This window comes from Mandrillus leucophaeus, unplaced genomic scaffold (genome assembly GCF_000951045.1).
Source record: "Mandrillus leucophaeus isolate KB7577 unplaced genomic scaffold, Mleu.le_1.0 Scaffold98, whole genome shotgun sequence".
Classification (NCBI taxonomy): Eukaryota; Metazoa; Chordata; class Mammalia; order Primates; family Cercopithecidae; genus Mandrillus; species Mandrillus leucophaeus.
Window position 1 is genome coordinate 938,539 of NW_012110696.1, and position 24,301 is coordinate 962,839.

Sequence of the window (24,301 nt, forward strand, 5' to 3'; positions counted from 1 at the left end):
GAGAATGGCGTAAACCCGGGAGGCGGAGCTTGCAGTGAGCTGAGATCCGGCCACTGCACTCCAGCCTGGGCGACAGAGCGAGACTCCCTCTCAAAAAAAAAAAAAATTAAAAAAAAATACAAAAATTAGCTGGGCGTGGTGGCGGACAACTGTAATCCCAGCTACTTGGGAGGCTGACGCAGGAGAATTGCTTGAACCCGGGAGGCAAAGGTTTCAGTGAGCCGAGATCGTGCCTCTGCACTGCTTCATGGGTGACAGAGCAAGACTCGGTCTCAAAAAAGAAGAAAATTTCTCCATGTAGTTGTATATCATTTTTTTCTCTATGTATTTTGAGTCTGTTTTATAAGTTATATCTAGGTTTAAAATCACAGTGAATATCCTGATCGTTTTAAATTGCAGTGAATTAAAGCATTTAGCATTACATAATGACTATTCCTGTGATGCTTTTTGTCTTAATATTCTTTTGTCTAATATTAATATTCCTGTGTCATTTTTCTTTTTCTTAGTAATTGTAAGGCATATAGTTTTCTTTACACTTTTCCATTAAGTTTTTATTATTAGTTAAGTCCTGATTCACGGACCCAGGGTAGGGATCATCATGTACCTAGGTCCCCCTCTACCACCCTGGGAGAAGGATGGAAAACAGAGGAAAGGTGGGGTGGAGCCAGTTCAGATTTCCCCAGGAAGCGTGCCTTTGTCCCAGGTCAAGACCAAGGATATGGGGCAGAGGGACTTCTACACATGCCAGTACTATTTGCACACAGAGACATCACCCCCTTTAGCAGTCATTGCCTTCTTGGAGTGGTAGAAGTCCAGGTAGTTCTGCCAGCAGTTCATGTTCTGGTTCTAGTTGACAAAGTGGCTGTCAAATGGGACAGTCCTGTAGTTCTTAATTTTGACCTTCATGTCTTCTGCCGTGGTGCTAACTTCTAAAGACCCTCAGCAAAGACCATAGTTTTGTTTTTACTTAGCATGATGAAATAAACATTTTTACTCTCTAAAGTTTTCTTAACTTTTAACTATACTGTCTTGATTTAATTACTATGCCATTAATTTTGTAGCTGGTTATTGTTATTGGGCATTTTGATAGTCTTCATTTTTTTCTTTTATTTGCTCTTGAACAATATCATGTATATCTTTGTGTATATAGCTTTTTGTTGTTGGATACTTCCATCTGGATAAATTCTTAGAAATAGGATCGTTGGGGTTTTTTGTGCCGGGGTGGTATATACACTTTTTTTGCCTTTGATACTGCCAGATTGCCTTTTAAAGGAGTTTATAATGTTACCAGCACTATTTAAGCGTCCACTAGACACCATTGATCATTTGGCACACCATCATTTTATGAATTGCTAAAAAAACACTCTTAGTTAAAGCGACACAATGTTTTCTTATTAAGAATTTTTGTTTTTCATACTTAGTAGAAAAGATCTTTTACCTACCTATGTGTAGGTAGACATAGATTTTTATCATACCACTCTTGGACATATGTTAAAAGGAAAAAAAATAAGTCAATTTAAATGGTTAGGGTAGTTCTAAAGCATCATATTTCAATGTTCAATTCTTCTAAGTTATTTTTGGACTCAGAGTTGTCTGTAATTTTCCACACTGTATATCAAGAATGTTGATGAGAAAGTATTTCTTAAGAGTACCTGGCCAGAAACAGTCATGTGATGTTCTTGATTAAGATGCATCTTCATTTCAGATATGTTAAAATGTGAAAAAAAATGCATCCAAGAATCACTAAAATATGGTAATTTCACTCTAATCTTATCAGTAGGTATCATTAGCATTTTTCCCTAGCTCAATGTGATGTAAAATGCTGTATCAATTTTAACTTGTGTTTCTATTATTAATGAAGCTGAACTTCAGTCTCTGTAGCAATATTTTAGCAACTGTATGATCTTTAGTATTTAATTGAAGGTAAAGATGAGATTGTTGTTTCTCAGTATATCAAGTTTGTCTTAGAGGAGATCACTAAATGTAGATATAATGTTGAAATTACTTGATTTTCAAAAATATGTATTTTAAGAAGTACTGCTCTGTGAATTGGCATTTATGACAGGTCTTAGGTAGTCATTCTTGAACTTGTACATTAGAATCATCAGGGAGCATATCAAAATGAAGGTTCCTAGCTCTGTAGAGAGAGATTAAGTAATTTAATCTAGTAGGGGGTACAGGAATCTGTATTCATAACAAGTACCTCAGATAATTATGCTTGTGGACCATGCCTAGAAGCTGTAGAAAATTGAGGGTAGTTATAGAGCAACAGATTTTTCTGAGAACCTCTTTGGTGATACTGGCTAAAATTTGTAAGTAGAGTGCTTGATTAGAAAGCTATGAAAACTTGTTAATCTAGTTTAAATGCTAGACACTAAGGATTTTGAATTTATAATAATAAATGTGAAGGGTCGGCATGTCTAGATTCTTGAGCAGGAAAATTACATGATTAGTCAGCATAATTTTCGTGGAATGTCATGTAATTCCATTTGGTAAGATAAGAAAAAATGAAAAATGGAGATTTGTGTTGAGATAATTCTCTTTTATTGGTCTTCATTTCAACTTTCTCTGTACTTTCTGTCTAGAATAAACAGAGAATAAGCTAAAACAAGGTTTGACTAATTAAGCAGAATATAAGCTCCATGAGGGAGATTTTATTCATTCTTGTATCAGTAATCTCTAAAACAGTACTTGGCACAATAGTATTTGTTGAATATATGAATGCACAGAACAGCGTACATATCAAGTACTCTTCAGGAAGAGTTTCCTTTGAATCACTTAAAATTACCTATCAGAAACTGTTGCAATTAATCTTACTTAGAATTTATATTAAACCTATTATGGATTTTAAATTGAGGCTTATTTATTGCTAAAATTGTGGGAAGTTATTAAGTCATTTAAAGTCTTTCCATGTAAATTATACTTTAATTTTATAATTGGTGTTAGGAAAAAAGTGTTTGAATTTTTATTTTTATTTTCCTTTTTTTAGGAGTTAACAGAGCAGTTTCATCAAGTTGAATCTCAACTGAATAAGCTAAATCATCTCCTCACTGATATTCTTGCTGATGTGAAGACAAAAAGAAAAACTTTGGCAAATAATAAATTACATCAAATGGAAAGAGAATTATATGTATATTTTTTAAAAGATGAAGATTATCTGAAAGATATTGTGGAGAATTTAGAAACTCAATCAAAGATTAAGGCTGTTAGTCTTGAAGATTGAAAATTACTGGAAACTGAATCTTTATTACATGTGCTCTTTTATTTATTAGGAGGAGACTGTATAATAAACACTACTAAATTTTTAAAATTTGAGGTCAATGGGACATTTCATTTGATGAATTCAAGTATTAATTTGGCTTTTTTCTCATGTGGTACATTCAGAGTACCAGTGCTTTTTATGACTTGAGCATGTTAGTGGTACTTAGTCCTGGTAATTTTTTACTCACTGGGAAAAAGCATTATTACATAATGCAAATATTTTTAAATATAGTTATCTCTCTCCTTTACTTTCTTTTTAGAAATAGAAATTTTCTGCTGTTAAATTTTTTTTTTTTTTTTTTTTTTTGAGATGGAGTCTCACTCTGTCTCCAGGCTGGAATGCAGTGGCGCGATCTTGGCTCACTGCAACCTCCACCTCCCAAGTTCAAGCAATTCTCCTGCCTCAGCCTCCCGGGTAGCTGGGACTACAGGCGCGCACTGCCACGCCTAGCTAATTTTTTGTATTTTTAGTAGAAATGGGGTTTCACCATGTTGGCCAGGATGGTCTCCATCTACTGACCTCATGATCCCCTCTCCTCGGCCTCTCAAAGTGCTGGAATTACAAGCGTGAGCCACCACGCTCAGCCACTATTAAATATTTTAAAATGTGTAGAACTTCTAGTCAGCATTTTTAAATCTATAGACCTTAATATGTGAAATAGCTAGGTCCCCTCGTGTTTGATTGTCAGATAAAATTTTGCTGCTCAAATTGTATTACTCCATAATTCCCTGCTATGGACCTTTAGACTGTTTTAATGTCCCTACTTGTACCGCAGAGTATTAGGACTTCCTTGGCCATCATTCATTTTAGAGTCTGAATTCTGGGGACTCAAAGTTTTCTACAAGACAACTCAGCAGTGCTTTGACTTTAATGTGACTTACACATCATAAATGACTTTCAAATGAAATTTGAATTTCAAAATTCTGTAAAAGTGGTTGTTCAAAAGATGTATGATACTATTTTAATCAGTTTAAGAGCAAAAATGTTTAATTATATTTAATAATGGTATTTGGGCAACCAGAAAATAAGGGTTGGTCTAAAATAATTTGAAATAGCTCATCTGTTACTACATCAGATGCTTCTTGAGTGCCTAATTTATACGTGGCCTATGACAAATACCTTGTGAGCTTTGTAGGAATACCTTTAAGAATATTCCTCACCTGTTTGTAATATGGAGTGCCAATCTAAAAACTACATGTTTTGGGTGGTCTTCGTGGAATTTTTTAGCTATAACCATCAGAAAACAGGCATACCTGGATGACAGATGAACCCTCTTAATTTTTGAAACCCATCGAACAAAAATATTTTCCAGTTATTGTGTTTGTTATTTAAAATGTTATGTAAACCTTAATTTTGTAGCAATAAATTTTGTTTACAATTTTGCTATCAGCTCCATATCACCTGAGCAACATTTTTGTTGTATATATTTTTTTCTATTCTGTCTTGGGATAGAGAGTTTACTTAAAATTTTTCTTTTCTCCAATAATGTGGAAAATATGTCATCTGGTTTCCTGGTTTATGGTAGCAAATTCTCTTTAAATTAGTGTCAGATATTTAGATGTGTGGCCAGACGCTTGATTTATTTAATTTGTTAATTAATTTTTTGAGACAGAGTCTAACTCTGTCACCCAGGCTGGAGTTGAGTGGAACGATCTCAGCTCACTGCAACCTCTGCCTCCCAGGTTCAAGTGATTCTCCTGCTTCAGCCTCCTGAGTAGATGGGATTGTAGGCGTGCACCACTGCACCTGGCTAATTTTTGTATTTTCAGTAGAGACGGGGTTTCACCATGTTGGTCAGGCTGGTCTCAAACTCCTGACCTCAAGTGATCTACCCGCCTTGGCCTTCCAGAATGCTGGCATTACAGGTGTAAGCCACCATGCCCCTGCCTAGATGCTTGGTTTATACTGTCCCCACCCAAACTTTCGCTTGCTCAGGCCAGGGGACCAGCAGGACTGATCAAGGCAGGGATGGTAGTTGTGTGTCTGCCATAATTACTGAAGTTAGTTATAATCATTGTGTTACTAGATATGTTTATTTGAAGATTTATTTTGTTTTGTTTTTATTTTTTGAGATGGAGTTTCACTCTTGTTGCCCAGGCTGGAGTACAGTGGTGTGATCTCAGCTCACTGCAGCCTCCGCCTCCTGGGTTCAAGTGGTTCTCCTGCCTCAGGCCTCCTGAGTAGCTGGGATTACAGGCGCCACCATGCCCGGTTAATTTTTCGTATTTTTAGTAGAGATGGGATTTCATCATGTTGGCCAAGTTGATCTCGAACTCCTGGCCTCAGGTGATCCATCTGCCTCGGCCTACCAAAGTGCAGGGATTACAGGCGTGAGGCTATTTGGAGATTTAATATTATTTTTCAAACTTCAGGAAGTATTTGAGTAGATCGCTTGCTTCTAAATTGGTTACCTAGAAAATAAGTTCTTTATCTATTTACTATGATACCTGGATTGAGCCTCTAGCTATTTTGCTTTTTTCTTTCTATCCGTATTATTGGATGATTGATGCCTATTTTCTATGGTTATGAATATAGACATTTTAAATGAAAGTCTTGGTATATAAATTTTTCAAAATAATTGTATTTCCTGTTTTAAAGTCTTAGAATTAATATATGGGATTTACCTTATGTTAATCTTACATTTAGGATTTTGTGAAAATGGAAAATTATGAGGCATGGGTAGGCTTTGATCTCTGTAATACACCGCTCTCCACTGTTGCTCAGAAGATTATGTCTGCTATGCATTCAGGTGATTTAGTGGATTCTAAGACTTGGGGAAAGAGTACAGAGAGTAAGTAATTTTTATGAACCTTTCTCTCTCTTGATACTTTAAATGTTAGTTGTTCTAAAGACTAAGAATTGAAAATCGAACGCATGTAGACAGATGAAGCCCAGCTTCTGCGCCTTTCTACACTCAGTGCCGATTGAGCTTCTGCTTGCTAACTTTCATGTTCCCTTAACCTTCATTGCTTTAAAAATGTAACACTCTCTTCCTTATTCCAGGTATTTCTGTCAAACATTCCCCTAGAATCTGGATCAGGTATTTCAGTATCTTTGAAAGAGATGCTTTAATCTTGGTTCTCAGGTCATCAAACCTGTACATAGTATTTGCTGTTGTGTGTGGTGAACAAGAGATATGTTTTTGACAATATGTGTATTATACTTCTATAGAAATGTAAACTCTTAGGTGGCAAGGATTATTGGATCAGTGTATATGGGTTTATGACGTGGTATAATAGTAAAAGCAGTGGGGCCGGGCGCGGTGACTTACGCCTGTAATCCTGACACTTTGGGAGGCCAAGGCAGGCGGATCATGAGGTCAGGAGATCGAGACCATCCTGGCTAACACAGTGAAAACCTGTCTCTACTAAAAATACAAAAAATTAGCCTGGCGTGGTGGTGGGCACCTGTAGTCCCAGCTACTTGGGAGGCTGAGGCAGGAAAATGGCATGAACCCAGGAGACAGAGCTTGCAGTGAGCTGAGATCTCCAGCCTGGGTGACAGAGCGAGACTGTCTCAAAAAAAAAAAAAAATAGTAAAAGCAATGATATGCTCACAAATGTCACTGAAATGTTTGTAACACCAGGGTTTTTGGTGTTTTTTTGTTTTGTTTTGTTTTTTGTTGTCTTTTTTTTTGCTACTAGCAAAACAGTTTTTATTTTAAATTTGCAAGTCTGGGTCAATAATTTGTGATTAGTTTCTCCTTCTACAAAATAAGGTATAAGTGTGTGAGATATAATTGAGAAATGAAATTGAATTGAAATAATTGAGAATAGTGCCGAATATTAGCACAAAAGCTCTTATAAACACAGCTTCTTGATTAAGATACAGTTGCACTTAACGTTTTGATCCATTCATATTCAGGCAGCTGTTGCTTATATACTTGATTATAGTAAAAGTCACTAATAAACTGGTAAGAATTTTTAAGTGCGAATTACATGCCTAGCAATTGATAGTGTAAGACACTATCATAATCACATTTATTATTCCATATTTTTTTGAATAATAGAGTGGTGTATACTTGACAGAGGTGGAAATATACTCCCCTTCAAAAACTGGTAAGAATAATGGAATGCGTCTGACAGCTATAATATGAGGCTCTGATGAAAAATTTATGACAGTCCATCTCATATCAGCTCTTATTGTTGTCCTAAAATACCTTGTTAATGCCTGGGATGATCACTTGAGCCTAGGCGTTCGAGTCCAGCCTAGGCAACGTAGCAAGATCCCATCTCTGAAAATAAAATACCCTGTTAAAATTCTGACTTTTGTTTGTTAAGGTTATTGAGAAGATAAAAGAAAAATATATGATACTACTTTTCTCTCTTGGATTTGGAAAAATAGTGGAATTCTCATGAGGATTTTATATTTTCTATTGCTGTATAACATTATTACTACAAACTTACTGGCTTAAAACAACACAATTATTGTTGTACAGTTTCTGTGCATCAGGAGCCTGGACCTGACTCTGCTAGGTCCTCTGCAAGGGTGGACTCCAGGTATCAGCCAGGGCTGTTGTCTCTCCTGAGGCTGCAGTTGGGGAAGCACTCTCTTCTAAACTCACATGGTTGTTGACAGAATTCATTTTCTTACAGACTTTCAGACCACGGGTCTCAGTTTCTCACTGGCTGGTGTGTGGAAGGTATCCCCAGTTCCTGTCATATGATCCTCTCTGTGGGCAACCTACAGTATGGCAGCTCACTTTTTCTAAGCCAGCAAAAGTCTCTCTAACAAGACTGACATTACAGTTTTATATAATGTGATCACATACATGCTGCTGCCTTTGGTGTATTCTGTTGGTTAGAAGCTAATCAATAGTCCCATTCCCACTCAGAGGGTTGGGGAGTTACGTGAGGACATGATACCAAGAGACAGGGATCATAGGACCACCTTGGAGTCTTTCCACCACAGATTCTCACCAGTTTTATTCCTTCATCATTTGAATCCAAATTAAAGTTGCTGGTGGATTATTGATGAGTGATGCTAGAGCTAAAGTTTTAATTGATTCTAGATTCTTGTCAAATACTGAGCTGTTATTATGTCAAATTATTCTAAGAAAAGTATTGTAAATTAGCCTTTCATTTCTATGAGCCTATTTCCTACCAAATAAATAACCAAAATTAAACTCAGAAATTAATGGAAATAAACTACAAATACTTACTTTTACAAACACTAAGTCATACCAAACTGTTTTAAACCTGTGATACTTGTCATTTTGGGGTCTAATTTTCTTATCTGCTAGACTGACTGAGGTGACTCAAGATACACTTTCAGTAAAGATTGGACTGTTATATCTTCTTGAAACAAGTATAGATCTTTATTTAAAAACACTTTATCATGAAAAACACTAAAAATGCAAAACTTAAATTAATGTAAGAGAATATCCATGTAACTACCACTTAGATTGCCAACACCTCAAAATTTACTTAATTAAAATTTACTCAATTAAAATCTCTCCGTGCTCAAATGTAGTCATTAATTATCCTGCCTTTTATGGCAACCACTTCGTAATCATGGGGATTTTATATTATTCCAGATAACTTTTTGGCAGCGATTATTCATTTCTTACCACGTTGAATCCATCCTTGTTTTCTGAGGCACACAATTACACTACATGGCTCAATCTTGTTGCAGTCAGGTTTGACCAAATTGCCAGGTGCCTGTCAGTGCGTTGTGAGCTCAGGCAGGTGCCATTTCCAAGGGAGGCTCCAAGACAGCCTGCCTACTTCTCTGGCCTCTTTGCTTCCCGTCAGTCAGAGCTGAAATGATTCTTCTCCAACCCTGCAAATGCTAACAGTGTCCTAGAGGATTGTGGAACAACATGCTAAAGGATCCTGGGCCCCTGAGTGACTTTAGAAAACCGCTATACCACCTACTGAGACCATTCACCTCAGAACATGAGAGAGAAGTAAACTTACTTTTTTTTTTTTTTTTTTCCAAGACAGGGTCTTGCTCTGTCGCCCAGGCTGGAGTTCACAGCTCATTGCAGCCTAAACCTCCCAGATTCAAGCAATCCTCCCACCTCAGCCTCCTAAGTAGCTGGGAATACTTGCCACCGTGTCTGGCTAATTTTTTATTTTTTTGTGGAGACAAGGTCTTGCTGTGTTGCCCAGACTGGTCTCAAACTCCTGGGCTCACATGATTCTCCTGCCTCAGCCTCTCAAAGTGCTGGGATTACAGGCCTGTCCTACTATTTTTTTTAGTATTATAAATTTTTTCCACAACATTTTTGGGGAGTCTCTTTGTAATACATTAGGAAACATGTTTTTGTTTTTTTTTTTGAGATGGAGTCTTGCTCTGTCGGCCAGGCTGGAGTGCAGTGGCGCAATCTTGGCTCACTGCAACCTCCGCCTCTTGGGTTCACGCCATTCTCCTGCCTCAGCCTCTCGAGTAGCTGGGACTATAGGCACTTGCCACTATGCCCGGCTAATTTTTTGTATTCTTTAGTAGAGACGGGGTTTCACTGTGTTAGCCAGGATGGTCTCAATCTCCTGACCTCGTAATCTGCCCGCCTCGGCCTCCTAAAGTGCTGGGATTACAGGCATGAGCTACCGCGCCCGGCCACGTGTTTTTTTTTTTTTTAAACTGAAATCTGTAATTCCACACAATTTTCTTTTCTTTTTTTTTTTTTTTTTTTTTGAGACAGACTCTCACTCCATCACCCAAGCTGTAATGCAGTGGTGCGATCTCAGCTCACTGTGACCTCCCCTTCCTGGGTTCAAGGGATTCTCCTGCCACAACCTCCTGAGTAGCTGGGATTACAGGCACCCACCACCATGCCTGGCCAATTTTTGTATTTTTAGTAGAAACGGGGTTTCACCATATTGGTTAGGTTGGTTTTAAACTCCTGACCTCAAATGATCCATCCAACTGCCTCAGCCTCCCAAAGACATTTTCTTAAAATTTTTTTTTACATATTTGTATACATGCATACATACATCATTTTAATATAAAATTGTGAGAAGGTTCAAGTTCGTTTTTGCTTGTTGAACCCTCTCCCTTATTGTTAACCTATGTTAACAACTTAGTATGTGCCTTTTATATTTTTGTTAATTTTTTTCTATGATTATAGCTTCTGTGGCTGGAGAGTCATGCACTGCATAATGAATGATGTTTGGTCAATGACAGACTGCACATATGTTGGTGTTCCCATAAGATTATAATGGATCTGAAAAATTCCTGTCTCCTAATGACATCCTAGCCGTCCTATTGTCATGGCACAATGCATTACATTTTTTTTTTCCCCTGAGACAGTTTCACTCTTGTCACCCAGGCTGGAGTGCAATGGCGCGATCTCGGCTCACTGCAACCTCCACCTCCCAGCTCAAGTGATTCTCCTGTCTCAGCCTCCTGAGTAGCTGGCATTACAGGCGCCCGCCACCACGCCTGGCTAATTTTTGTATTTTTAGTAGAGGCAGGGTTTCACCATGCTGGCCAAGCCGATCTTGAACTCCTGACCTCAGGTGATCTGCCCGCCTTGGCCTCCCAAAGTGCTGAGTTTACAGACATGAGCCACCGCGCCCGGCCACATTATGTTTTTGTTGTGATGCTGGCATAAACAAACCTACTGCACTACCAGGTGTATACAAGTATAGCACTCTGTATATAGTATATATCTATGTCATACCGTCAACTTACACAAACCTAAATGGCATAGCCTACTACACTGTACTGTACTATGTATAATTGTATATACAATTATATGTAGCACATAGTACTTGAAAACATGACTATGTTACTGGTTTATATATTTACAATAGTATATATACTTTTTATCATTGTTTTAGGGTGTACTCTTACTTATGGAAAAAAAGCTAATTGTAAAACAGCTCCAGGCAGGTCCTTCAGGAGGTATCCAGAAGAGGGTACTGTTATCATAGGAAGTGACAGCTCCATATGTGTTAGTGCCTCTGAAGACCTTCCAGGGGGACAAGATACAGAAGTAGAAGGTGGTGATACTGATGCTTTTTACCCTGTGTAGGCCTAGGCTAATGTGTGTGTGTGTCTTAGTTTTAAGCAAGAAAGTTTAGAACTTTTTTTAAAAGTGAAATATCTTAATAGAGAAAAGGTTATGGAATCAAGATATGAAGAAAAAATACTTGTGTTCAGCTGTACAATGTGTTTTTGTCTTAAGGTAAATGTTATAAAAGAGTTCAAAAGTTCAAAAAATTTAAAAGTGTATAAAAAGTAAAAAATGTTAAAATACGTTGATTTTATTATTGAAGAAAGAAAATTTTTAAAAATAAATTTAGTGTGTCCTAAGTGTATAGTGTTTGTGAAGTCTACAGTAGTGTACAGTAATGCACTAAGGTTTCATACTCACTCCCCACTTACTGATTCACCCAGAGCAACTGCCAGTCCTGCAAGCTCCATTTATGGTAAGTGCCCTACGTAAGTGCCATTTTAAAATCTTTTATACTGTATTTTTACCTATGTTTAGATACACAGGTACTTACTGTTGTGTTACAGTTGCCTACAGTATTCAGTACGGTAACATGCTGTACAGGTTTGTAGCCTAGGAGCTATAGGCTAGACCATACAGCCTAGGATTGTAGTAAGCTATGCCATCTAGGTTTGTGTAAGTTCACCATATGACAGCAGTCCCCAACCTTTTGGCACCAGGGACTGGTTTCATGGAAGACAGTTTTTCCATGGCATAGGGGTTGGGGGGATGCTTTCGGGATGAAACTGTTCCACCTCAGATCATCAGGCATTAGATTCTCATAAGGAGCTCACAACCTATTCCTCGCTTGTGCAGTTCACAGTAGGGTTCATGCTCCTATGAGAATCTAATGCTGCTGCTGATCTGACAGGAGGCAGAGCTTAGGTGGGAACGCTCACTCACCTGCTGCTCACCTCCTGCTGTGTGGCCTGGTTCCTACTACTACAGACAGGTACTGGTCCTCAACTCAGGGGTTGGGGACCCTTGATCTGTGATGTTTTCATAACAATGAAGTCACCTAATGATGCGTTTCTCAGAACATACCCCACATGACTGTAATTATAGCTTGTATATATCTGTGCCAACCCGGCTCGTCAGGTAGCATTGGCTGAGGCATTTGTTGCAATGTATCACATTTCAGCTTCTGCAGGCTCAATTCTTCTAATCTCCAAGGCCACTCCCCAGTAAACTTTCTGCTGACAAATCTCAGTCTCAGGGAACCTGATCTGCTACAGTTGGTGGCAGTTGTTGTCTGAGAAAGTAGACATGTGATTTTAGAGTTTGGTCTCCCGCAGGTGAGCTGGCACTGATGACCTCATCACAAGTTGTGGGTGGAATGCAAATGGTAGTAGTGGAGTTTGGCTCAGCTGAGCGCGGTGGCTCACACCTGTAATCCCAGCACTTTGGGAGGCCGAGACGGGCGGATAACGAGGTCAGGAGATAGAGACCATACTGGCTAACACAGTGAAATCCCGTCTCTACTAAAAATACAAAAAAATAGCCAGGCGAGGTGGCGGGCGCCTGTAGTCCCAGCCACTCTGGAGGCTGAGGCGGGAGAATGGCGTGAACCCAGGAGGTGGAGCTTGCAGTGAGCCAAGATCGCGCCACTGCGCTCCAGCCTGGGTTGGCAAGAGCGAGAAGACTTTGGCTCAAGGTGGGTTTGTCTGGCTTACCAGTGGGAGCAGCTGCACCAGCTGAGACAATACTGCACATCTGAGAAGTACGAGGCAGTTGAAGACAATAGAATTGGATGGCTGTGGCTGGGAATAATAGATCCTTTGGAAAAATACAAAAAAAGGCCGTGGGTGATAAGCAATTAAAGGCTAAACGTGAAAGCCAGAGGGCTTCCTGGGCAGCCTATAGAGAGACAGCCTGTAGCCATAGACCCAAGACTTAGTCCTGATTGCTCCAGAGAAACTTGAATTTTCAGCTCTGGTGGTGTGCTAGGGGTTTTTTTGTTTTGTTTTGTTTTGTTTTGTTTTTTTGGTGATACCTAGGCTGGAGGCCCGATCCAGCTCACTTTAACCTCCGCCTCCAGGGCTCAGGTGATTGTCCCAAGTAGCTGGGACTACAGGTGCGCACCACCACACGCTGTTAGCTTTTTTGTTTGTTTGTTTGTTTTTTAAGTACACATGGGGTTTCGCCATGTGGCCCAGTCTGGTCTCGAATTCCTGGGCTCAAGACATCTGTCTTGGCCTACCAAAGTGCTGGGATTACAGGCATGAGCCACCCCCACCTGGCCAAGATTAAGGTCTTGATCTGAAGAAAGAGACAGCAGACCCTGAGATACAGGATGAGAACCTTTGGATTGGTATATTTAAATCTTGATTGAAATACCACAGGGAGCCAAGGAAAAAAAAAAAAAATCTTGAGTATCAGACCAGCTTGGGCAACATGGCGAAACCCGTGTGAATGCAAAATATCAGGCAGGTCTCAATTTAGAAAGTTTATTTTGCCTAGGTTAAGGACATGCCTGTGACAGCCTTAGGAAATCCTGAGACATGTGCCCAAGGTGGTTGGGGGTACTTTGCTTTTATACATTTTAGGAAGACATGAGACATCAATATGTGTAAGACGTAATTGGTTCGGTCTGGTAAGGCAGGACAACGTGAAGTGGGGGCTTCCAGGTTAGAATTAGATAAGAGGGGCCAGGTGTGATAGCTCACCCCTGTAATCCCAGTATTTTGGGAGGCCAAGGCAGGTGGATCCCTTGAGTTCAGGAGTTCAAGACCAGACTGGCCAATGTGGTGAAACCCTGTCTCTACTAAAAATCGAAAATTAGCCGGGCATGGTGACAGGTGCCTGTAATCCCAACTACTTGGGAGGATGAAGTGGGAGAATCGCTTGAACTGGGAGACGGAGGTTGCAATGAGCCAAGATTGCCACCACTGCACTCCAGCCTGGAAGACGGAATGAGACTCTGTTTCAAATGATATACTCTGTTTCAAAAACAAAAAGTAGATAAGAGACAAAAGGTTGCATTCTTTTGAGTGTTTGATCAGCCTTCCACTGAATACACAATTTACTGAGTCTGTATTTTTACATAAACAATAGGGGAGAGGAAGCAATCAGATCCCCATTTGTCTCAGGTGAACCTCGGATAGAATTTGACTTTGAATAGAATGGGGAGGCATGTTTGCCATAAGCAGTTCCCACCTTGACTTTTCCCTTTAACTTAGTGACTTGGGGTTCCCAAGATTTATTTTCCTTTCACACCCATCTCTACAAAAAATTAGTGGGGCATGATGGCACGTAATCCCAGCTGTCTGGGTGGCTGTAATCCCAGCTATTTGGATGGCTGAGGCAGGGGGATTGTTGCTTGAGTTTGGGAGGTGGAGGTTGCAGGGAGCTGAGATTGTGCCACTGCACTCCAGCCTGGGTAACAGAATGAGACCCTGTTTCAAAAAAAATAATAAATTGTAATAAATTTTATTTAAAAAATAAATCTTGAGTATCAGATACCTCTGAGACCTGCAGAAATGGCCCCACCCTGAGCGCTCCCGCCGCCCCACAGCTTTGCTTGAGAACAATGGAGAGCTTCTGTCTTGAAAAATAAGACATGCTCCCTCATTATTTTATAATACTTTAGGAAAAGTTTTTGGGGAGGGGAGGGAGAAACAGAAAAACCAAACAACGTTCATAATTCCCCAGATCTTTTTGTATAGTTATACACACGCATACATATGTCATTTCATATGGAACTGTGAAAAGATTCATAAATGTATTGTTCAGGCTTTTTCTTTTTTGCTGCCCCCTCCTCCTCTCCTGGTCATTAAGTCACAAAATAACCCAGCCAAAAAGTACTGGGCCTGTTGCAGTCCAGTCAGGGGACAGAAACCATAGAGTAATTTGAACAGGGAATGTTTAAGGCATTACTAACTAGCTAATTACTAGTTAATTACTACTAATTACTACCAGGAATAGCTTTAGAGAAAATTCTAAAGAATCCAGCAATAGCAGACACAGGGAGCAGCTTCCTCCCCTAGGGCTGAAGTGGGGTGCTGAAGGAAGGGACAAATTTAGCAGAATCTCTCCCCGCAAGGCTGAGATTCAGACTGTCAGAGGTTGTGGATGTAGCCCACTGGGTGGCCAAGAAGTTGACTGACGTGCTAGAGTCAGTCTGGCAAGTGGGAACCCACCTATGGAGTATCACTGAACTCACTGAGAAGTTGGTAGGGCTGCCTGTGAAACTCAGTAGGAAGCTGCCCACAGGGATCGACTGAAACTTGTTGAAGGGCTGGCTAGAATGTCTGTGGAAGTAGCTGGAAAGTGGCCAGTGGGGCTGCTCATGGGTGTCTAGTACACGGGCTAAGAGGTGCAGGAGCAAGAAGAAAGGAAAGCAAAGCGCAGCAGCCAGAGGCCTCTTCTCTGGCAGCGTCCCTGTAGCACCCTCTGCTGACAGAGGTTAACATCGTGCCAGGTGGCAAAGGAGGTGTATTTTCTGTGGGGCATGCAGTGTGATGAGGGGTGAATTTGTAGCTGAGAGGCAGTATGTTGATAACTGGCACAGGGACAAAAGAGATTCTACTCCCAAGGAACTGCAGGACCTAACTGGTCATAAATGCAGGCCTGGGAGAGTACCTATGGGTGGGCTGGGTCTGAGGGTACTGGATTAAGGCAGGTGGAACTAAGGTTGGGTAAGGGAAAGTTTATTGATGCGGGATCACTTCAGAGACACTGGATTTGACAACCCGATGAAGATTCCAAGAGGTGGTGCCAACATACTGCTAGGATGGCTTTTAGTTCCTTGTAGGAGAGGGTTCACACTAAGTGAAGTAGAAATGTTAGAACTGCCAGGGCAGATGGTAAAAGAAGGCATGAAAAGCCAGGAGAGGTGGACATGCTAGAATGTCCATATTGTGGAGGGCTGGGAAACTCAGCAGGTAACAGTGTTCTGCAGAAGGGCGCTCTGGATGCTGTATTTACCGAAGCAATAATGAAAGCTGATGAGGGAGTGGGGGGCATCGGCTTCACTGAGAATCTCAGTGGTGTCCTCTATAGACCAGGGATGATAATAGGAGATGCCTGCTGATAACAGTGAGGGAGACAGAATCCTGACATAGAGGCCAGGTGGTGGTGTCTGTCAGAAGCAGGGTAGGCATAGTTCTCATAAAGTGACTTCAGACCTGGAACTGACTGACTGAAGGAGAGGCCAGGTCTCCAGGAGGAAGGACTGTGCAACCCCATAGCAAGTGTATATGGCAGCTGTTCCTCCTGTCTTTCCCCCAGGGAAACCTGTGGCCATTTACTCTGAGAACTTATACATGGGAGAGGGGGATACTGAAACATTCATATGATATTGATGCCTGGAGACCTAAAGTATCATCATGGTTTCTCTGTCAGAGGCACGAGGACTCAAGCAGTAAATGGAACCTTGGCTCAGATGACACCATAATGGGAGGGCTCACTCTGAAGCCATTTTCCAAGTCCCCAAATGTTATTTGGAGTGAACAGACTGTTGGAGGAACCCTCAGGTACTGGCTCCTTGGCCTGAGGATAAGAGCTCTCATAGTGAGTAAGCTCAAGTGGATGATGCTGAAACTGCCTTCCCAGCAAAGATAGTGAATTAGTATAGCAGTATGGCAACCCAGGAGAAATGGCAGAAGTTAGTGCCATCCTTAAACACCTACAGGATTCAGGGCACAGGGTGGTCCCTGTCATATATTCATTTAATTCACCAGGTAGGTGCTCATAGAAGTCAGATCCTGGAGAATAACAGTTGACACCACGAATAGTTTTGACCAAGTTATAGCCCTAATGACAGCTGGTGGGCTGGATGTGGCATAGGCAATTTTATTTTTCGTTTTATTTTTTGAGACGGAGTCTCCCTGTGTCGCCCAGGCTGGAGTGCAGTGGCGTGATCTCGGCTCACTGCAAGCTCCGCCTTCCGGGTTCACACCATTCTCCTGCCTCAGCCTCCCAAGTAGCTGGGACTACAGGTGCCCGCCACCATGCCCGGCTTTTTTGTATTTTTAGTAGAGATGGGGTTTCACCGTGTTAGCCAGGATGGTCTCGATCTCCTGATCTTGTGATCCGACCGCCTCGGCCTCCCAAAGTGCTGGGATTACAGGCATGAGCCACGGCTCCCGGCCATGGCATAGGCAATTAACAAGACCTCAGGTATATGAAATGGAATTATTGATTTGGTGAACACATTCTTTTCCATCCCTGCAGAAATATTCACTCTGAATGGACAATATAAATTTGCACCTTGCCCCAGTGCTATGTTATCCAGCCATCCACTGTTTTGATGATATCATGCCAATCAGCATAAGCAAGAAATGGCAAGTTTGTTAGCTGTCTTGCTGTCCAACACATGGGAGATAAGCCCACAGATATTCTGGGACCCACCACAACCATGAAGTTTTTGGAAGTTTGGTGGTCTGAGGGATAGGTAGGATATCCCCTTGCAAGTAAAGGACAAATTAGTGCCTCTTTTTTTTTTTTTTGAGACAGAGTTTCACTCTTGTTGCCCAGGCTGGAGTACAATGGCGCAATCTCAGCTCACCACAACCTCTGTACCCCAGGTTCAAGCGATTCTCCTGCCTCAGCCTTCCAAGTAGCTGGGATCACGGGGATGCGCCACCATGCCTGGCTAATTATTTTGTTGTTGTTAGTAGAGATAGGTCAGGCTGGTCTCGAACTCCTGACCTTAGGCGATCTGCCTGCCTTGGCCTCCCAAAGTGCTGGGATTACAGGCGTGAGCCACCGAGCCCGGCCACCACTTTTTTTTTTTTTTTTTTTTTCAAGAGACTGGGTCTCACTATATTGCTCAGGCTGTCCTCAAATTCTTGGGGTCAAAGTGATCTGCCTCAGTCTCCCGAGTAGCTGGGACTACAAGTGAACACCTGGCAAAATTACTGCATTTTTAAGAATGAAGCATTAAGAATGAAGATGTCAACTGGTCGAGTCATCCTGCAACGTGGTTAACCACATTAACCATTAAGAGTGAACCATAACACCTGATAGGCGTCTCTGGGTTTAGGGAGTGGAGGCAGCATATTCTACATTGGGAATACTGCATAGAAAGCATCCTGTAAGAGACCTAGGCTGTAAGTGGCCCAGCTACTTGGACTTCCAACCCAACAGCCCTTGTGATGTTAGAGGTATCTGTAGTGGGGAAAGATGCCATGTGAGGCTTAAGGCAAAGCCCCAGCAGGAAAATCTCAATGCAGACCTCCTAGAACTCTGGAGTAAGGCAATGCTATCTGCAGAAAAGAATTATAAATTTTTCAAAAACAAAACTATCATGCTACTGGGCCCTGGTAGAGATGGAGTGTGAGGCCATGGTGACATCAAGTAACCATGAGCCAGAACTGCCAGCATGAGCTGGTTCTGTCAGACCCATGGAGAGGTGGGCGTGCAGCTGTCCATTGCAAATTGGAAGTGGCTTATTTAGTGCTAGGTACAAGCAGGCACAACCAAGCTTCTCGTGTGCCCCAGAACCCATGACATCATCGGTGCTGGCACTGGTACTTCTAAAGGGGGCAGTTTTAAGACCAGCTGATGGAGGCAGGAAAAGTTCGAGCTTGGTTCATGGTGGGTGGGCTCTGAACAGCCTGATTTAGGTAGCCCTGGAAGACAGCGCTCAAGGGAAACCCAATGGGTAGAACGTTGGGTGGTACCCTTGACTACTTGGTGTGGAAGAAGTGGCCCCAGTGTTAACACATTTGGAACTCTTGGGCAATGGTTAGTGGCTTGACAGGTTGCTCAGGTACCTGGAATAAGAAAGATTGGAAGATCAGGGGCTTCCTGGAGTAAGGCATGTGGAGGAATCTGTGGGAACAGACATGAAGTACATCCCACCCGAGAACATTCCCCATGAGGACACACTAAACCACCACATTAATAGGATGACTTGGCCAGTTGACATCTACTAGCCTCTGCCATCTGCTGTGCCCATGCTGGCACACTGGGCTCTCTCATGGGGTAATCATGAGGTGGGTAGATGCTGGGCATGGCCCATAGCGTGGGGCTCCCCCTCACCAGCGCTGACCTACCTATTTCTCTGCTGAACATCCAGTCTTCCAACAACAAAGACCAAACACTGAGTCCCCAGTTGCACCTTCCTTGGAGGGAAACAGTCATTTGACAACACTGAACCCCCTGTGCCCTAGAAGGTACAGTGATTCATCTTGGCTGGAACCAACACATGTTATAGGCATGGGTTTGCCTTTCCCGTTCTCATGGATTGAGTCAGCTCCATCACTCAAGTTTCACAAAGTGTTTGATCCACAGGATCCTGCACACAGCCAAGGAACTGCAGCAGTGGACACATGAGAACGGGACCCACTGGCTCCCTCACAGCCACACACCAAGAAGCTGCCAGCCTGATGGAGCAGCAGGATGGTCTGTGGAAGGCACAGCTCACCTCGTGTGCAGCCTGGAGGTGACACCTGCGATGAAGCAGTCACCTCCAGGGTGCAGTCTGCACTGCAAATCACTGACCAGTACGTAGTGCAGTGTCCTTCGTTTGTGTGATAAATGGATCTGGGAATCAAAAGGTGAAACTCATCACTCCCAGTGACCCACTTAGAAATCTGTATTTCTCCCCCACACTCCTCTGGGTTCTTAAGGTTTAAAGGTCTTGACTCTCAAAGGGAAAACCTTTCCAGCAGGGGCAAATGAAGAATGTCATTTAATTTCCAGCTCTGGCTGCTGCCTGGTTATTTCGAGTTCCTCGTGCCAAGAGACTGGCTGGCAAGGAATGTAATTTCCATCTTCTGGGGTGACCATGGGCATCAGGTGGAGGTAGAGCTGTTACTGCCACCACACCTGGCTACCACCACACTTGGCACCACACTGGGGGCAGAGACGCACCCAGGTGATGTGATTGGCCGCCTCATGGTCCCCTGCCCAAAGTTGATGGCAAATGCAGGGGCTATGGCCAGAGAAGGGCATGGTGGCCAGGGGCTTACCTCTCAGGGATGAGGGTTTGGGTTACCTGATCAGGTAAACTAAGCCACCTAGAGCAGTAGAGGAGATAGGCAAGGGTGAGGATGAACCCTAGCACGGGCAGTAGAGCGGGGAGATGAATGTAATTTGCAACCTCAAGGCCAGCTGCAGCAACAAGATGTAGTTCATCCCAGTACCTTCCCTGTTTAAATTTCCCCAGGAAAAGGCCCACCAGAATCCTGCAGGAGCTGCTCCCAGAACATCTCTGAAGCAAGTGGCTATGAGCAGCACAGTGTGGACTGTAGCGAGCACTGTGGCGCCCATATGCCCCTTTAGTACTGAAGCACTGTCCCTGCTCCTGGTACAGCTCCTCCCCAATTGCCTGGCTGCAAAGAACGTCTTTGCTCAAGGGCCCACCCCTTCCCCAGGAGTGACTGGTCCAGTGATTAGTGTGTGCAGGGGTATAAAAGCCCAGTTGCCTTGACCCATTGGGAGACACCTCTGCAGGACTGTGCTCAGCCCAGGGCAGACCTTTGAGTGACTGCATCTTAGCCATCCTCTTCCTTGGTTGGGTTGTGCCTCCTTCACTCTCCAATCACCTTTTCAAATGCAAGCCTTCATCACAGAGGTGGTCTCCCAGGGGACCCCACCTGTGCCAGTGTTACGTGCATAACATCTTCATGTACATAAGTGGGGAGATTTAGTCATTATTTTTAAAAATGAGGTCATCATCTTCAGTCAATCACTATAGCTGGAGTCATTTCCCCCCCTGCAATCTATGTTTTAACAAGGTCATTCTTTTTAGTGGCTATATATTTCATGATGTGGATATTATGTAATTTATTCCTCAGTTTTCTTCTGATTGGTATCTACTTTATTTTCAGTCCTTTGCCAAAATGAGCAATACTGCTATAAACGTTTTGGTTTAAACCTGTTTACTGTTGCATATATTTCTGTGAAACAGCCAAGAGTGAGATTATTTGGTTAGATGATTGATATTATTTTCTGTTTTTGTTGAGACAAGAACACTGTCTCTCTCTCCTATATATATATGGCTGGGGTATATATAGATACGTGTGTGTATATATATGTGTATATGGGTATGTGTGTATATATATATATAAAAAGCAGCACACATATCCTGTTAAGTTTAGGTCAAAATTTCACAAACCCACACCCAGTTCAGGAAACATCACTAGCATTCCCAGAGGCCCATGTTAAGCTCCCTGTGACCCACTCCTCCCAATTCCCAAGAGTGATGTACACATTATTAATTTTAATAAGTCTTGACAGTTTGCCTTCTAGAAAGAGTCTAATTATTTACATTTTTACCAGCAATACACGAGACTACCTCTTCCCCTCCGTTTTCAGTTATAGTTAATTTGCATTTCCCTGAGTATTGTATTCGTTTCCTGTTTGGGTTTTCTGTTTTGTGTATTGCCTCTTCCTATTCTTTGCTCATTTTTCTGTTGAATTGTTTGTCTTATCTTGTAAATGTATGAGAACTTGTTGTATATATAGCAATTAACTCTTTGTCATTTTTGTTCCAAATAGTTTTCCCAATGCATTTATTTTCTTTTTGATGTGGTGCTAGTTGTACCAGCCCTATTAATTAATCTATCCTTTTCTATTGAATTGGAATACTGTCTTTGTTGTATATAAAGACTTGGGATCAGTGTCTGGGTTGTCTGTCCTGTTCTAGAGGTCTTTTCTCTCTCTCTTTTTTTTTTCTTTTTAAGCTTACATTTTTTTTTTTTTCCCCAAGATGAAGTCTTGCCCTATCACCCAGGTTTGAGCGCAGTGGCGCGATCTCAGGTCACTGCAACCTCTGTCTCCCGGGTTTAAGCAATTCTCCTGGCTCAGCCTCCCAAGTAGCTGGGATTGCAGGTGCTTGCCACCACGGACCTGGCTAATTTTTGTATTTTTAGTAGAGGCGGAGTTTCACCATGTTGGCCAAACTGGTTTTGAGCTTCTGACCTCAGGTGATGTACCCGCCTCGGCCTCCCAAAGTGCTGGGACTACAGGCATGAGTCACCGCACCTGGCCTAAGCTTACATTTCTTGTCTCTTTGTACTTTGAAATTATTTATTAAATTAAAATATCCCTGTAGGGTCTTCAGTTGGAATTGCCTTAAATTTAGAAGAATTAAACATTTTGTGATATATATCCTAATGCTGTGGCTTTTCATTTGTACAGATCTTTTTTTATGCCATTTAATAAGACTTTGCATTTTCATCATTGAGAGCCTTGTATCTGTTTTTGTTGTATTTATTCTAAGTATAATGTTTTTATATTGTAAGTGGAATATTTTCCCCTATTTGCATTTCTAGGTTGTTATTTTTCCTGCAGAAGAAATATATGTCACAGCGGTTAAGAGCACAGACTCCCAAATCATATTGCCTGGGACTGGATCCTGGTTCTGTCACTTACTGTTCAGCCCAGGCTTATTGAAATTAAAACAAAAATCTAAATTAGAAGTTTGTTTTAATGATGTTTTACTGAACCTTTAATTGCTCCACTGCAGTATTCAATTTAAGAATTTCCCTAAACCTTTAATAATACTTTTAAGGTTTCTATAAATGTTGACCTTAGGTTTTTAGAGTCACGTATTCAAATGCAAATGCCAAATAATGATTTTTTTTTTTTTTTTTTTTTTTTTTTGAGACGGAGTCTCACTCTGTCATCCAGGCTGGAGTGCAGTGGAGCGATCTCGGCTCACTGCAAGCTACGCCTCCCGGGTTCACGCCATTCTCCAGCCTCAGCCTCCCGAGTAGCTGGGACTACAGGCGCCCGCCACCACGCTCGGCTAATTTTTTGTATTTTTTTTAGTAGAGACGGGGTTTCACCGTGGTCTGGATCTCCTGACCTTGTGATCTGTCCACCTTGGCCTCCCAAAGTGCTGGGATTACAGGCGTGAGCCACCGCGCCCGGCCCAAATAATGATTTTTAATAAATGTTTTATGATTATATAGAGCTATCTTCAGTTAACTTGAAGGTACTTTACATATATATTTATTGCAATGGTACTAAGCATTTTACTTGTGAATTTTATTACATTGTGTTAAGTAAGTTAATAATGAATAAATAAGCATGATTATAGAGGTTATTTCAGTGTTAACTGTGTTACTTAGATATTAGTGTTTCTTTAATGCCCCATGTTTCTTTTTTTGTTGTTTTTAAAAGCTACAGAAGTGATAAACAAGTCCAGTGTTAAGTATTCAGTACAACTTGAAGATGGGAAGAATCGATCACCAGAAAAAAAGGTAAATCATTGCAAATATGAGTAATTTTAAACAGATAACACTCATTTGTTCAACAGATACTTATTAAGTGTTCTACTATGTGCTAAGCACTGTAGATACAACACCTAAAAAAAAAAAAAAGAAGGGTGTTCTTGCTCTCCAAGAGCTTATAGTTTAATTTGGATGTGGGGAGGGGCAAGTAAGCACCATGAGAGAAGTAAGTTCAGAGTGCTCTGGGACAACAGGAAGGACATCTAACTCAGTTTTGTGCTATTTCATTTTGCCCTTCTGGGTATTTACGAGAAGAATCAGGGATGTCTTTCTGAAGTATGAAAATTATATCTGAGTTGAGATCTATTGGATGATTAGGAGTTGATCAACCTAGGCTGGATGCAGTGGCTCACACGGGTAATCCTAGCACACTGGGAAGCTGAGCAGGGTGGATCACTTGAGGCCAGGAATTTGAGACCAGCTTGGGCACCATAAGGAGACTCTGTCTCTACAAAAAATAATACAAAAAAAAAAAAAATTAACTGAGCATGGTGGCCTGCTCCTGTAGTCCCAACTACTCAGGAGGCTGAGGCTGGAGGATCACTTGAGCCAAGGAGTTTGAGGCTGCAGTGAGCTGTGATTGCACCACAGCACTCCAGCCTGGGCAACAGAGCAAGACGCAGTCTCTAAAAAATAGAAATAAAAAATAAAAAGATCCCCACCTTTAAGGGAGTAGGGGCAGGACATTGAGAACATTTTCAGATAAGGGAAGAAAACTTGGAACTTTGGGTAGTGGAAATAATAGAAGTTCAGAAAGGTAGGGATATAACATTCACAATGGGTGCGTTATGTGGCATGGGCTAGAGAGGAGATATAAGAAGAGGTTGTGGCCGGGCGCGGTGGCTCACACCTGTAATCCCAGCACTTTGGGAGGCCGAGGCAGGCGGATCATGAGGTCAGGAGATGGAG

At 41.7% G+C, this 24,301-nt stretch overlaps 1 protein-coding gene across 4 annotated transcripts in view; it reads left to right on the plus strand.

The window, feature by feature from the left end:
* LOC105532652 (HAUS augmin-like complex subunit 3) overlaps positions 1 to 24,301 on the plus strand; it is a 191,743-nt gene that overhangs the window by 7,275 nt on the left and 160,167 nt on the right. The window contains exons 1-3 of one of the 4 annotated variants that reach the window (XM_011970855.1): positions 3,013 to 3,205; positions 5,909 to 6,053; positions 23,283 to 23,362. In XM_011970855.1, the coding sequence (XP_011826245.1) occupies positions 3,113 to 3,205; positions 5,909 to 6,053; positions 23,283 to 23,362 (318 nt within the window). In that variant the 5' untranslated portion in view covers positions 3,013 to 3,112. Of the gene's footprint in view, positions 1 to 2,989; positions 6,781 to 23,282; positions 23,363 to 24,301 lie in introns of those variants that run through there. The other 3 variants (XM_011970856.1, XM_011970858.1, XM_011970857.1) reach the window with 3 other exon arrangements.